The sequence below is a fragment of the Polyodon spathula genome, chromosome 15 (genome assembly GCF_017654505.1).
Source record: "Polyodon spathula isolate WHYD16114869_AA chromosome 15, ASM1765450v1, whole genome shotgun sequence".
In the NCBI taxonomy this organism is placed as follows: Eukaryota; Metazoa; Chordata; class Actinopteri; order Acipenseriformes; family Polyodontidae; genus Polyodon; species Polyodon spathula.
In genome coordinates, this window is record NC_054548.1 from 13,347,610 (window position 1) to 13,362,801 (window position 15,192).

Consider the following 15,192-nt stretch of genomic DNA (forward strand, 5'->3'; position numbering starts at 1 on the left):
TGGGCACAGAAAAACACACCAGAATACAATATACAACATTTACAGTACCATATTTGGAGCTGGCTTTAAAATACAGGGTTCTTCCACTCGGGCACAGTGACATATTAAGAATCACACTGTGCTCCACCATAACTGCAGATTATGATGCTCAATAACATGCACAGCGCTTACCCAGACAAATGCAGCCTTTCACATAATGAGTTAGGGTGTGCATAATATTTTCTTGTTACTCCATTCTGGACAGTGTGTGCAGATATTAAAAGGAGATGTATATCCTTCATTCTAACTCCACTGGGGTGGAGATTAAAAAGTGTCAACATTTGTTATGGATCAAGCAGTGGGTCTCTTACCTTTTGGATAATCCTCCAGCAAGAGGTTGAAGTGACCAAGCTGGCAAAATAACTCTGGTTCGACTTTTCCTTCAGCTTTCAAGATTAAAGAATCATAGCAGCGAACAGCCTGCAGGAGAGAAAAGAAATAAGACGTTAATATAAAAATGAAATAAAAAGATCGCACATGCAATTCTAAACAAATCGAACGTGTTTTTTGAACATATTACCTAGAGAGCAACATGAAGGACAAACAGTTAGTCATTAGTCAAGAGTTTTGTTAAACTGCAAGTGTTCAAAACCCTGCCCTGCAGCACTCTGGACAGCATCCTGCAAGAGTTCTCCTTTAACTCATGGCAACCCAATGACACAAGCACTGCCTGAAAAACAATGTTTAGGTCACACAGACAGTGCAATTAGTTTTTCTTTTGTTCGTTATGCAGATTTGGCAGCACTTTGGATTGTGCAGGTCAGATTCCAGAGAATGTCTAAAGTTCCTTTTTTGCTCTGCTTGGCCATGCTGCCTTCATATAAGGTTACATGCATCTCTGAGAAACTAAACTGCATTAGAACAGAACACTCCATTAACCACAATAACTTCCCACTGCATGAGTTTTCCTAACCAAAAAAACTTTCATGGTCAGTAAAAGTACAATACTTATCGCCTACACAAAGACATGGAAACCAAACCAGGAATGTTGGAAACAACAAAAAGTTCAAACTAACCATTCTGAGCAAGAACATTAAAGCACTTGCTGGTATAAGCCTGTTAAATTTGCATTCACCAGATACTTGAGTGAGAAGGGATTGTCAAACATCTTTTGAATTTCATCTAGTCAGTAAAACATGCTACTAAAAAGACAAAATGTACCAAGAACACCTTTAATTTTTAAACATGTTATTAGGTATCCTAAATATACTACAGGACTGTCAAAAAGGTCACATATCAAAAAGCTCAACAATTAGGCGAATGTGCAGCATTAACTTTGTTTCATAAAACTAATAAAATCACTAAATTCTGTACCATTTCTTCAAGCGTATGTAGATTTTTGTGAAAAGTGCAGTTCAATATAAAAGCTTGTAGGCAATACTATACTGGTTATATATTGGCCTATTTTTACATTACTGTTACCTGACAAAGGATCAAGAAATGCACATGATTGCCAGCATGAAAATTAATTGAAAAGCCCCAAAAATGTTAGCAACATTTTATTGACTAATGTCTAATGCAAACTATAATTATGCAAAAAAACAGAACGTACGTACAACGTTTGCAACAAGATAAAGTAAAACAAAATTGTAGTACTGGACTGCCTATTGTGAACCTCTACACTCACCACAGCTTACTGCGACTAATGTTAACGCTGCTTCTTTTTATTGAATTAAATGGGGACAGGAGGGGACAACGACGACACAGACACTGGACTACAATTTGAATAGTATAGCGGATGGGAGATGACATTTATTGTGTTCATTTTCTTGAGTTTTATTGCAATTTTCATTTCATTTTCATTACATATACAAGGCATTATTCTGCATAAACCAGGGATAATTCGCAATCGATGTAACTAGCAGATACCAATTCCGATGAAGATGTTATTTTTACTACTATTACTGCTACTACAAACTAGGATTGTGAATTTCAATACAAGCAATGCAGCAATACAAGATTTTTCACAGCACAATGAAGTAATTAAAAAATAGATGGTGAGTAAGTAGATTCAAGAAAATGCACAGAGTCCTTTTCTTCAATCAGTTGCCAGGTTTATTGAAATATGCAGGGAGTCTGGTCCCAGGTACAGGACAAACAACACTCAAAATTACAATGTTTGCGTGACATTAAATACCCTTCTGTATAGATGGTCCACCTCCCCTTTCTCTGACATTAACCAATGGTCAAGGTACAACACTTTATTCTGTTAATTTAGTGTGTGTGTGTGTGTGTGCGTCTGTATGTATGTGTGTGTGTGTGTGTGTGTAGTCTAATGTGACAACCTCTGAACTCAGTGCATTCTTCACACTCCTGGAGACAAAAGGTCCATACATCTGCCTTTTGTTATCTCCTTGCGACCCCCTTTGATGCCAGTGGGATTATCTCTTTTGATCTCTCTGAAGTCTAGAGCCTGTTCCCTTCTAGTCCACAGCATTGTTATCTCATTAGCTTGCAGTCATTGTTGGGCAGTTTGTAGACGCATCGTCTCTATCAGTGGTTAGCAGTACATGCAATTTGAACCAAACAGTCTGCTATCTGCAATATTAGTCTCTTTTCAGAAAAGAACACCAGTATAGCTCTGCTAGTCCACATGCGTAGCAAACCCCTAATCAATTCTCAATCCATGTTTTCCAACACACAATACAAGCTGAACAGAAATTGCTTTGAAAACTACACTACCCAGAAGTCCAGCGATGATGCTTGAATAAAACGTTTTTGTAGTTATCTGGATCATTGGATAACAAGAAAACAGGTGGTTTTGTGGGCGTTGTGAGTTCTATTCTGTGGAATAACTTCAGTTGTATATACAGAAAAGTTAAAAGTACACTGGGGGGGGGGGGGGGGGGGGGGGGGGGCATTGTCAATTCCCCCCCCCCCCCCCCCCCCCCCCCCCCCCCCCCCCCCCCCCCCCCGAATAACAAAACTTAAATTTATGTAATTATTAAAATCGCAAATCCATTACCACTTCATCTGCTCAACACAAGGAAACAACATGATGGTTGAGGTGAAACCTTTAGGGTTATAACTTATTATTTCTAATTTACCATTACTACTACACACTCAGGGTTTTTTTTTTTTTTTTTTTTTTTTTTTTTTTATACTTATGTTGCTATAACATGGCTCTCTCAATTATAGATTCAACAATGAGTGGACCAACATATACTTATTTATTTTACCAACTGTACCAAACCCAAAGCCAGTGTGTTTATTGTGTAATGAATGTGTGTCAGTAGTTAAGGAATACAATATGAAAAAGGCATTTTGAAGCCAAACAAGGAGCTTTTGCTTGGCGTGAAATAAGACGGCAATTGCCACAATGCCTCTTGCGGCAAAAGTTACCTCCGTGCCCGCCCTCATTGCCGCCGGTGTACGTCACCAGCACATCTGATCTACAGCCCATTCACAAACTTGATCAAGGTCAGCTGACCCGTTCTGTCACAATTCAATTCTGTCTCATGATGTGAGAAAATGACTCATTATCACAATGTATTATTGTTTCCATTCTTTTTACTATACACGTCCCAGCACTAAGCCATGAGAACAACATATCATTGGTTAATAAAGAGCTAACAGAGGGAGGGGCGCAATTAGTTGCAAGACTGAGCTGAATTTGACCGTGCTTAAATTCCACTGCAGTTGTGTTTTTTCCCTGACCATGAGCAATGCCAAACCAGCAGCAAATTAAAAGAAAGAAGGAAGAGCTGGCTAAAGCAGCAGCTAAGTGTTCCAGAACTGCTGTGATGTTCATGTAGGAAATGGGTGTACAACAATTCGTCCCCCAATACTAATATTAAATAATAATAACTACTATTTCACCAAAAAATGTGCATAATAAAATTATTGCAAAACCAAACAAACAGTTTGCTTAAATATGTGGACTTGACTTTACTTTGAAATTTACTGTGTGCCAAGACAAGTTTGTTTTAAAATTGTAATATAAATAAAATTATTTTGTAATTACTTTTCATAGATACAAGTAACTTTTATTTGATCTTTAAATCTGGACACCTAAAATCATAAAAATAAATAAATAAATAAATAAATAACAAACACACACCACCACCACACAAACTTATACATTTGTTCTGAATTTTAGCCCAGGATATGAAGGATGTTGAAACCCTGAAATTCATTTTCAGTAGGGGGCACTGCACCCTTACACCCCCCCCCAGACGTCTACTTAGGATTTCTAGCCTCCTAGTTTAAATGAAAATAAAGACACATGTGATGGTGGTGGAGGCACAGCTCAATGTATGAGAATCACTGGTCTAACAGATGATTTCTAAAACAAATTATCCCAACCCCAATCTTCATGACTGAGTGAGGAATTAATTGGGGGGGTGGAGAATACTGGAGTGCTGCAGATGCCAATAGCTGGGAAATCAAATTTCACAGCTTAAAAATTGCTAAGCCTCCGGCATCCAAGTAGAAAATGCAATTTAATTACAATGTTTTATTATTAGTTTAATTTAAATTACCATGTTTCATTATTAGTTTAATTTAATTACCATGTTATTATTAGTTTAACAAGCTATTTACAAACAAAGCAATCAAACAATATAGCAACCTTTGACACGTCTTTGATCCCCTGTTCACACAGCAGCAAACAAGAGAATATAGAATCATTTTACAACTAATGCCAGTCAGTTTTAACACAACCGTATACATGGTTCCAACTTGACTTCAAGCTCATACATTCAAGAACCAGTACTGAGAATCTCTTCGGTCTTTTTGTTTCCTTCACTAAATACATTTACATAAAAAATGTCATTCAGATTGTTTCCAAGACAGTCTTTAATATCCCAGTTAATCATAACTCAGAATTCATGCATGATCTTTGCTAGACAATGGAGGGACTTGCATAAAAGTCAGCTTGTGAGCCGTCAGTACGTCACACCAGACAAAGAAAAAGCTCAATTCTGTTTTACATTTGGACAGCAAAAAGTGCAATAATTATAGACTCGTGGGGATCATATCATTTTTTGGTATAGTATCTTAAAACTCTATAGACATTTTGGAGTCAGAGAAAGAAAGAAAGAAAGAAAGAAAGAAAAAAAGGTAATTGAAGTGTTGTTTAATTTGTAAAAGGCAGCTAACCTTGTTTTACATTGCTCTGAAATTTGAGAACATAAAACATCAATCTGAATGTGCATGTTCCAAAGCACCATTAATGCAAACTCAAAACAAGTTCATTGGCAACAGCAGCACACAATCACAACATTTCAGTGGTATGTTCTTTCATTAAGCCACATACAAAACTGATAAACCCAATTCCACTGAATGCAGTAGGCCGGTAACTGTCAAAGCACCATTAATACTTTACTGCCCCTGAACTGGCCCTGCTCACTCCATTTCTTAAGGTATATTTTCTTTTTTAAATCTTAATACAGAAACAGAGATATATTGTCAAAGCTGTGCACATAGAAGCAAAAATATTTCAGAATAAGACATTGTTTATATTAAACAGGTTTTATGTTCAGAAAGTGCAATTGAAGTAACAGTGTGAATAGCCCTTAAAATGTACTGACACTGGAAACTTATTTTCATACATTTTATAGGACAATTGACCAAAAGGCTGGTAAAAGGATGAAATGGCACACAATGTTGTGTACACCGAGATTCAGTATTGTTTTTAGCCCATAAGCAAGCCTAATATAAAAACCAATAAAGATTATGATTGCTAACATAACAGCATGTTAGATGTACACTTGCAATTGATAAAACCTTTGACAATAGTGATTCTTATCAGCTAGTAACATTCAGGGCTCCACAGACAGAATAAAATGGATTGACGCTGGTCTGTAAATGAAACAAAAAATACATTAAAAAAAAAAACACATCACATGTTTTAATAAACTGAAGGGCGAGGAGGACAGCAACAATTTCATCAAATACAAAATGCTTTTAAGTGCAGAGCTGCTGTACGGATATCAGCAGAATACGGCAACCCCAGTTTCATGCAATAGTTGTGATGGTGACCAAACGTGTGCGAGTATTGTTGTGTAAAAAATGTAGCTTAAAATGACCAGCTGCATTCAAGAAATGTAGAACAGCGAAAAACTAAAATAAAACTCAAGGTTTGTGTGTTTCACACAAGCCATTAACAAAATGCTCTGAAAACTAAAATAAATTTGGGAGGTATTGCAGCAAAAAATTCAATACATTAAAACCAAAACCAAGTAAAAAGGTTACCATATGAAACTGAAAATAGTTTGTGAACTCCAATAAACCAAAGCTATTAAATAAAGTTAACACAAACAGATTCCCCCGCCCTACACCATCTGTTGCATCTTCTTTAGAAGCCACAACAATTCTAGATATAATAGATTAGGTTACATTGTTTACCAATAGGAGTTAAGGATGATTTAATTGTGCAGCATTTTCTGATTTGGCTGATAATACCTCTTCAGCCAAAGAAGCACCACGGTAATTTGAGATCATAATAAAGTTACCATAATGAAAAACAGTAATATCCCGTGAGCTCTGTACTAAAAGCAGGGTCAGCTGTTGCAGGGAAAATGTAGTTTATTTCTCAAACTGACCATTAAGAAAGGTGAAAGCACAATGCATATAAATACTTGGGACTCTAATTGGGAAATGTACTGCTGAGACATTTAGGGAATTAAATGAAATGTACTGCAGCTCACTTGATTGCAGTAAAAGATAAAAACTGCTGTTCACTAAATTTAGCTCTTAGACTGTGCTTGCAGTGGTGTATTTAATATTGCAAATAGCAGAATGAACTCCCTGAAATTTAAACTTGATTTTGCTGAAAAATAAACTGAATTATAAGAGCTGCATGTGTTACGTGCTGTCAGATCAAGCCTTCACTAACACTGGAGTATGCAAGCTGCAGCATGCCATGCCCACATTACAACTGTACACAATTGAAGGTGTGGTCACCAACATTTAAAAATAAACATGCTGGGTTCATTGCAATCATCAGATGCATAGATTAACTATTCAGCAGAATGTGGCAACAAACAAGTGAGAACAGACATTCAAAACAGAGATTGCTAGCACTAGATTCTAAATATGTACTGATACTTTCACTTTGTATGTTGTGCAATAGTTTCAAATAAACATTACCTGTTCTCTTCTCAAACTAAATAATAATGTTTGTGCTGAACAGCACAAGTTAAATTTTAGTGTACACTAAAATAAAAAAATATATATATTATTTATTACAGGTACCATACATACATCAATATGCCAAGAGGCCATGAAAAAACAACCTCATCACAACTTGCTTTATAATCCAACAATGTGGGACTATATAAGATATGATATTAATATTACTGATATTAAGAATTATAGTTATTTTTATTATGGTATTATAGCCCATAATTGATTGCATGTACTTCTAACCCAGACTTTCTTAAACACAGGTCTAAATTTACAGAAAGAAAACAGAAGTCTCGTTTTTATTTTTTCAACTTTATTTAAAACAATGAAAAAACACTGTAGGATTTGACATGCTCTGCAGTCTGAAAGACGTTCCTATTTGCTTTTGAACATGTTATAGTTAAGTGCAAAACACTGGTAAATGTATTAAACAGCTAATTTTACAGAATTAGCATAGATTTTGTTCTTCTACATTGTTTTAGTTTGGTTAAAAACTTTTGCTCTTTGCAGTAATAATTAAAACAAAAATGGGGGACACCTGACCACTGCAGGAGGATTTTGGAAATGGGCACAAACATTACCCAGATGTGAGGAGGATTAATTACACAGCTAAGATGAACTGTTTGTGATGCTTGAGTATTCTGGCATGTTTGTGAAACAGCAGCTGCAATACTAGCCTTTTAAGTTTCAGTAGAGGTATTCAAGTTAATATTGGTCTCTAAGTATTAACCTTGCACATTAAAACTACTTTGATGATTGTATTTACACTAGAAGAACAGGGATTTTTGTCCTAAGCATCATGAGGTTAAAGAGTTCACGGTTCTGGATAACATTTCAGTTTATGATGTGTTTCAGTAACCCAATACATTTAAAAACTGCCCAAGATTTTTGATCCGGTTTATAAATTGATCGAAATGGACCCAGTCCTAAACGTTAGTTGGCATGCGTATTTGACAATTGGTATGTAACTTCATTAACATTTTTTAAAAGGTTATAATGTTACTACCATTATTGATTTTAGGATAACCTTTTTAGTTTTTTGCCACTACCACTACACTTGTGCATATAGTAACTTGCAAATTGCTGATTTAAGGAACTGTTGCAAATGCATCATGGAAAGATCAACTAAATAATGCATTTAAAAGTGAACAAACATTTTTACTTCTGTGCAAATAATCAAAACAAATTGTACTGTATTAATACTAAATGTTTAGCTTTTCAAGATACATTTCTTTCTGTAATATGAAGCAAAAATCAAGTTCAGTATATTTATTTTGAACCGGAGCACAGATGTGTCAATATGCAATGGTTTTAAAAAAGACAAAAGAGAGAAGGAAAAATAATGACTGCTGAAGTGACACTACAGAGAAGTACTGTACAAGACTTTAGCGCATGGCACCAGTGCTCCACAGCGCCCTCTCAAGGTCCGCTGACATTTACCCTCAACGTGTCCTTCACTCAAGCTTCACGTTATAAACGCGACCCATTCCTGCCATCTCCACAAGTCACTCACTCTCCATTAAAGCAGGCGTGAACCTTGTAACTCTCATGTTGTATGTATCCTACACATTTAAAAATGATCAGCTGTTGTGGGCTCCCAACTGGCGCATTCAGTAAAAGGTGCTCCACGTGGATGTGCCCTATAGCCTGGAGATCGCAAGTTCGAATCCATGCCAACCGGGAGTTCCTAGGGGGTGGCGCACACTTGGTCTAGCGCCACCCTGGGGGAGGGAGGGCTAGGTTTGGCCAAGCGCCTGCGGGCTTGCCTAGAAGCTGCCCAGAGGTGTGTTGTCCTCTGACACCGTAGCTCTGGGTGGCTGCATGGCGAGTCTGCAGTGTGTAAAGATGCGGGCAGCTGACGGTACACGCTTCAGAGAACAGCGTGTGTTTGTTTTTACCCCTCCCGAGTCACAGCAGGGGTGGAAGCAGTGAGCTGAGCCTAAAAAATAATTGGACACAACTAAATTGGGGAGAAAATAGCAATTGGCGACGACAAAATTAATTTAAAATTAAAAAAAAAAAAAATGTACAAAAATGATCAAGTGCCAACAATAATGCAAATCAGTGACAGAAACCATACAAAGGTCCTGTACTAATGTGTTATTAGAGGTTTGTTTTTTGTTAAGGAACAAAGCTGTCTAGCTTAAAACCTACTGAACTGTTCTGAAAATATACTGATAACATTTTTTGGGTCTTATCCGAGACCTAAAATGCCCCATTAGAAAAGTGGGATATGGATTCCCCCCCCCCCCCTTTAGATTCCTCTCTAAATAAAACAACAAATCTGCAACAGGCACTTCGCCAAGCACTCAATCCAACATTTCAGAAAGTATTGCGAATCTGAAAGAATTTGTACGACTGCCAAATACAGAATTCCTTTTTTAACCCATTAAGTGCCATTGTTCTCATTTGAGGACAGGCTGCACTGTACTTTTTTGGCATCTAGCAATTATTTAAATATTCTCCATCTATATTGTCATGATAATTTACTCTAATTTTGTTAACCTCAAAAAAGGTCTAAATATAATGTATCATAACAAATACAGCCTGTATTTTGACTTTTTTCAAAGACATGAATTTGGTATTTAATGGGTTAAGCAAAAATAGATGGCAAAACTTATCTACAGAGACTATTTTGGTTTTCTAAAATGCACATAGAAAAACTCTGGTATCACTCTATGAACACCAGAAGCTTAAATAATAAAATAATAAATACATTTTAAAAACCCACACACAAAACAGATCAAGACAGCACAGATCACACATTTGCCTAGTCTAGCTTTAACACTTGTCAAGGTGACTTTAAAAAAACACACACCCACATGCTTGCGATGCAGAATTTTTTGAATCTTTGCTGCACACAGAAAATGCAACAGAAAATACATGGCTCAGACTAGGGGTGAACCATGATTTTTCCCTTGATACTATTATTGATAGTGACCCCTGTATCTGTACACATTGCGATGCAGTTTAAAAATACGTACATTATAAAAAGCGACCATTCAAAAAAACACTGTGGTCTTCAAATATTGATGATCATGTTTCGATTTAGTTTTAGTGTCTGTATTGAAAAAACGTAAAATAACATTTATTGCCAAGTACTCTAGCAGCGTCACCCTAACTTGCGTGAAAGGGTATGCAGGCTTGCCAGTGCAGGTATAATAACATATATGACTTAGTATATGTATAACTAGAGCTTCTGATTTTCAGTTTTAGCAGATACAAACCTCTAAAACACCCGATACATTTATTTCTTTTGTAAATCAGTGTCTATCCAACAGAACACTAGAAAAACACTGGAAATGGTTTCTCAATTCACATTGACATGACCCCTTCCCTGGTAAAAAATAAATAAATAAATAAATAAAATAACCTAGCCCTTTTTTTCTTTAAATTCTTTCCAGTGCAACTAGACAATGTCCCTCCTTCCTGATATATCTCTTATTGATTCATTTTGAATACTTTAAGCCCAACCCAACTACTGAGTGGCAGCAAACTTCTACATTTCCATTGGGAGGATTGTTTCCAACGGAGCGTTGTTCTTGCTCGTGTCACTTCACGCTATATTAAAGTTTGATAGGGCCGATTTACACACTGGTGGAATTTAAAACAGAATGGCAAATTGTGGCGAAATGTAAAATAAATGCCTGAACACACAGAAACCCCTGAAGGATGTGACCAGTGACCATAAGAATTTCAGGGAACACAAAAAAGATACAATGACAAAAAGAAATAGCTGAAAGGACTGTTTTAAAACAAACAGGCTACCATTTAGAGGTACTGTAGTTGGTTTTGTTGGTACAGTACTATATTTTCAACAGAAGTAGTACTTTAATTCAGCAGAACTTCATGAGCCGGAAATTGCGAGTGACGGGCAAGTGCATTAATTTATACAGACACGCACACATACAGTGCCTATAGTAAGTATTCACCCCCCTTGGACGTTTTCAGTTTGTTGTGTTACAACCTGAAATCTTAATGCATTTAAATGGGATTGTTTTTCCTTTGGATTTGCACAGCCTACTCAACACTTAAGGAGGCAAGCCCTCTACCCTGACAAACTTCCCAGTCCCTTCTGATAAAAGCATCCCCATAGCATAATGCTGCCACCAACATGCTTCACTGTAGGGATGGTGTTACCTGGGTGATGTGCTGTGTTGGGTTTGCGCCAGACATAACGCTTTGCATTTAGGCAAAATAGTTCAATCTTTTCAGAGTCTCCAACATGCCTTTTTGCAAATTCCAAGCGGGAATTTACATGGACTTTTTTCAGAAAAGGCTTCCTTCTTGCCACTCTTCCATACAGGCCAGATTTGTGGAGTACCTCAGCTACTGACGACACATGGACAGTTTCTCCCATCTCAGCCATGGAATGCTGTAGGTCTTTCAGAGTTGTCATTGGCCTCTTGGTGGCTTCTCTGACCTGCCTTCTTACCCGGCTGCTCAGTTTGGGAGGACTGCCTGCTCTAAAACAGATTCTGGGTGGTGCCGTATACCTTCCACTTCTTAATGATCAACTTGACTGTGCTCCAAGGGATATTCAATGCCTTTGAAATCTTTTTATACCCCTCCCTGGATCTGTGCCTTTCCACAACTTTATCCCAGAGTTGTTTTGAAAGCTCCTTGGTCTTCATGGTAATATCTTTGCTTTGAATGCACTACCCAACTGTGGGACCTTACAGAGACAGGTGTACTTAATCTGAAATCATGTGAACCACTTTTATTGCACATTGATGGACTCCATATAACTTAATGCGTGAATTCTGAAGGCAATTGGTTGCACTTGAGCTTATTTAGGAGTGTCATAGCAAAAATTATCTAATGAAGACTTTTCAGGTTTTTATTTTTAATTGATTTGTTCCCCCCCTCCATTTATTCACACATTGAAAGTGTTGAGTAGGTAGTGTAAATCAAAAGGGAAAAAAAAAATCCCATCTAAATGCATTAAGATTTCAGGTTGTGAAAATGTCCAGAACTGTGAAAATGTCAAAGGGGGTGAATACTTCTTATAGGCACCGAGATATTAGACAGCTAGCTAGATACAGATAGATATAGATATAGATATAGATATGGGTTAGTCAGCACTAACGAATCGGTCGGTTCCACAGCCCTCGTCCTAATTAGTGAACTTGAACAGAAAAGCTGTTGCTCCTAGTGTTGCATAGCGGAGAAGCACGAGCAATATGAGGTGGGTCAGAATGTACAATTGTTAAAGTCGAATCTGTATCAACCACACTAGACTGGCCTTTTAGACTAGTATTGACTACAGACCAACCATAACAATCTCCACGTAAATTTGACACATAAATTAGTCCTCTAGCCTGCATACCACTTCCTATCCAATAACATTGCTCTTTAGTGTGTCCAAATCGCTTATAAATAGTACACATACAAGGACTTTTAAAATCGTTCTGCATATGTCCTGATTTATAACAATTAAAACAGTTTCCCATAATTTGACCTTCACTGGTGACTACTGGAGACACTTTCGTTTTAACTGCATTAGGAGGGAGTGTATCTGCTACTGACTCCAAGCGATAAGGCATTCATGAATATCCCAACCCACGTTTGCTAGAAGAGGATCTCTAAGTCTAAGTCTCGAGCACATGTCTGTAGCAAGTGTAACGTGATATTTGCATTTATTAATAACCAAGCCCCAGAATGTAACACTGTTCCCCGTTAATTCAACACGTTGCGCAGTACCCCGATTTCGAATGTATACTGTCAAAAAAGTTCAAGAACTCGGTAGGGTGTTGATCTTCCTTAGGCATACCTTCTAGAATTTTACGAATGTCTGCTGTGACACAGTATTCTGCAGCTTGGCACATTAATTCTAAGTGTCTCTCACGCACTGGCCAGACAACTGGATCATTAATATTAGCCGATGGAGGGGGTGTAACAAGATCTTTTGGAACAGGAACATCATGGGGCAATATGGCTTGTAACAATTTACAACAATCTTTAATAGTCAAAGCACTTGATCGTTGTAAGGAGCGAACTTCATCAACTTACGATGTCAGATCCCCAACACCGTCCCATTTTGGTAACTGTTGCTGCAAAACATTTAATTCAGATAAATACAAGTTATGCTGATCGGTGTAAGTGTATGTGGTTAGACCCTGACCATTTACAGTACACGCTGTCCTTACTCTCCTTGTATGGACGGGAGCAACTTGTTTTGGTATTATTGTTGTTGGTTTATGACTCTAAGGGGAACCGGAAAACAGTTGCTGACCTTGTCTGTTTTTCACTCTTTCAGCTATATTACCAAGAGAATGTTTAAGCCCTCCTCCATACAGCTGTTCAGTATCTACCAACTGTTCATCTTCCTCATCCGCTGCAGCCATACCTGGCTGTTGCTGTAACACTGCCTGTTCCTGTACCCCCAACGGAGTTCCTCTGTGTCACTATCGGAGTCTGTCAATTCCTGACTCACTCTGCTCAAAAAGCTGTGATAACCCCAAAGCTGCAACTCTCCTCTGAATTGCCTCATTCTTTTGTTTTTGCCTTTTCAGCCTGTCTTTTGTTTACCTCAATTCTTTAACAAAAGTTCTATTTTTGTTTTCCCCTGAAACATTCTATAGTTCCTGACATGCTATCTGAATATCATTCAATCGGTTCCGAGTTGTATCCAATTCTAACGAGGCGGAATTTGATCTATGCCGCAACTTGCTATTTTCTCCTCTCAATTCTAATTGTGTAGTGGCAGGAAGTAACCGTTCTGCTGTAGACGCTTCCAGTTCTCGGCTATTCGTTACTGAGTCACTTTCCAAATGTTTTATTTGACATTTCAATTCAGATACTTGACCTACTTTGTCCTTTAAATATTTAGTAGTTTGAATCATTGCAATCACACAATAGCTATTTTGTTTTCTCTCTTTTTTCACTTTGAGTGCACGCTTCACACACATCTGCATCCTCCGAGAGAATGCACAGACCCTCTGCACAATGCTTTGTCACACATTCTGCCACAGAGCCCCCAGCTTCTGGCTTCCTCCATTTTTCAATTCTACTCTGTAATTAGGATTATTTTAATCAGTCTTTTACAATGACCAAAACACTGTTTAAAACAGAAATCGTGCTACGCAATAATTGAATACTGACGTGGTTCATTCTGCGTCGTCTGTTCAAGATTCACCTTTTTCGTCAGATATTTGTTGCTGCAAAAGTTTATTCAGCTGTAATCCCATCCGGTTTCAAGCCACTGAATTTCATTCACTCGTTTTTTTAAAAACAAAATCCTCGATTTTATAGAGAAATAAGAAAAGAAAAGCACATTTTGTTTAGTTGGCACGCCAGTGTTGTTTTAGAAATAAAAGGTTAGTTTTCCTTTCTTCGTGCATCTGTCAGTATAACTACTGTATTACTTCAATTTGGCGCCCCGGCATTTATTTTAAATTGATCAAAATGACTGTGGTGCTTGAGGGCGGCCTTTATTAATAATACTACGATTTTCAAACACTGCAATATTTTATTACATGATTTCAGAAATACAGCGGTTACTTATTTTCCGTAAAACAGTAGCCTACCTGTATGTAGCAGTATGTGTGGCTAATCTACTTTGACTATAGTATATTTATCAGTGATAGTTACTGACAGTCTATTATGTGGGAGTTGGTAGGTCCGGGGAGTGAGTACTGTACCAGCGAATTAGGAGTGTGTAATGGTTTAAGCAGCAGGACAATGCTGGTGTGGCAGTTAAATCCAAGAGTGTGACACATATAATTTACTGCACCAAAAATTACCTCAGAATATCTGAACTGAAATATATACTACTTGGTTATTTTTTTTTCTCACTGTAACTTGAGGTTTGTAATTTCTCTGCAGGAGAAACCTAAACTAAATCTTCTCATAGATAGTAAGTATATTGTTTTTATTTGTACGGGACTGAGTACAGGAATTACAATTGAACTAAAACTCCAAACTCCGTTGTAGATTTCAACAAATATGTTTTATTCAATACAGTCCAACAGTTATTCCATTTTCCATAAGCACAGATCATAACAGAATCAACAACAAGACAAT

The 15,192-nt window shown here is 37.3% G+C and overlaps 1 protein-coding gene across 5 annotated transcripts in view; it reads right to left on the bottom strand.

Annotated features, from left to right (window-relative positions):
- Positions 1 to 15,192, bottom strand: part of LOC121328126 (lysine-specific demethylase 6A-like) — a 90,449-nt gene that overhangs the window by 58,278 nt on the left and 16,979 nt on the right. For all 5 annotated transcript variants that reach the window (XM_041272635.1, XM_041272633.1, XM_041272632.1 and 2 more), the window contains exon 3: positions 351 to 459. In XM_041272635.1, the coding sequence (XP_041128569.1) occupies positions 351 to 459 (109 nt within the window). The remainder of the gene's footprint in view (positions 1 to 350; positions 460 to 15,192) is intronic.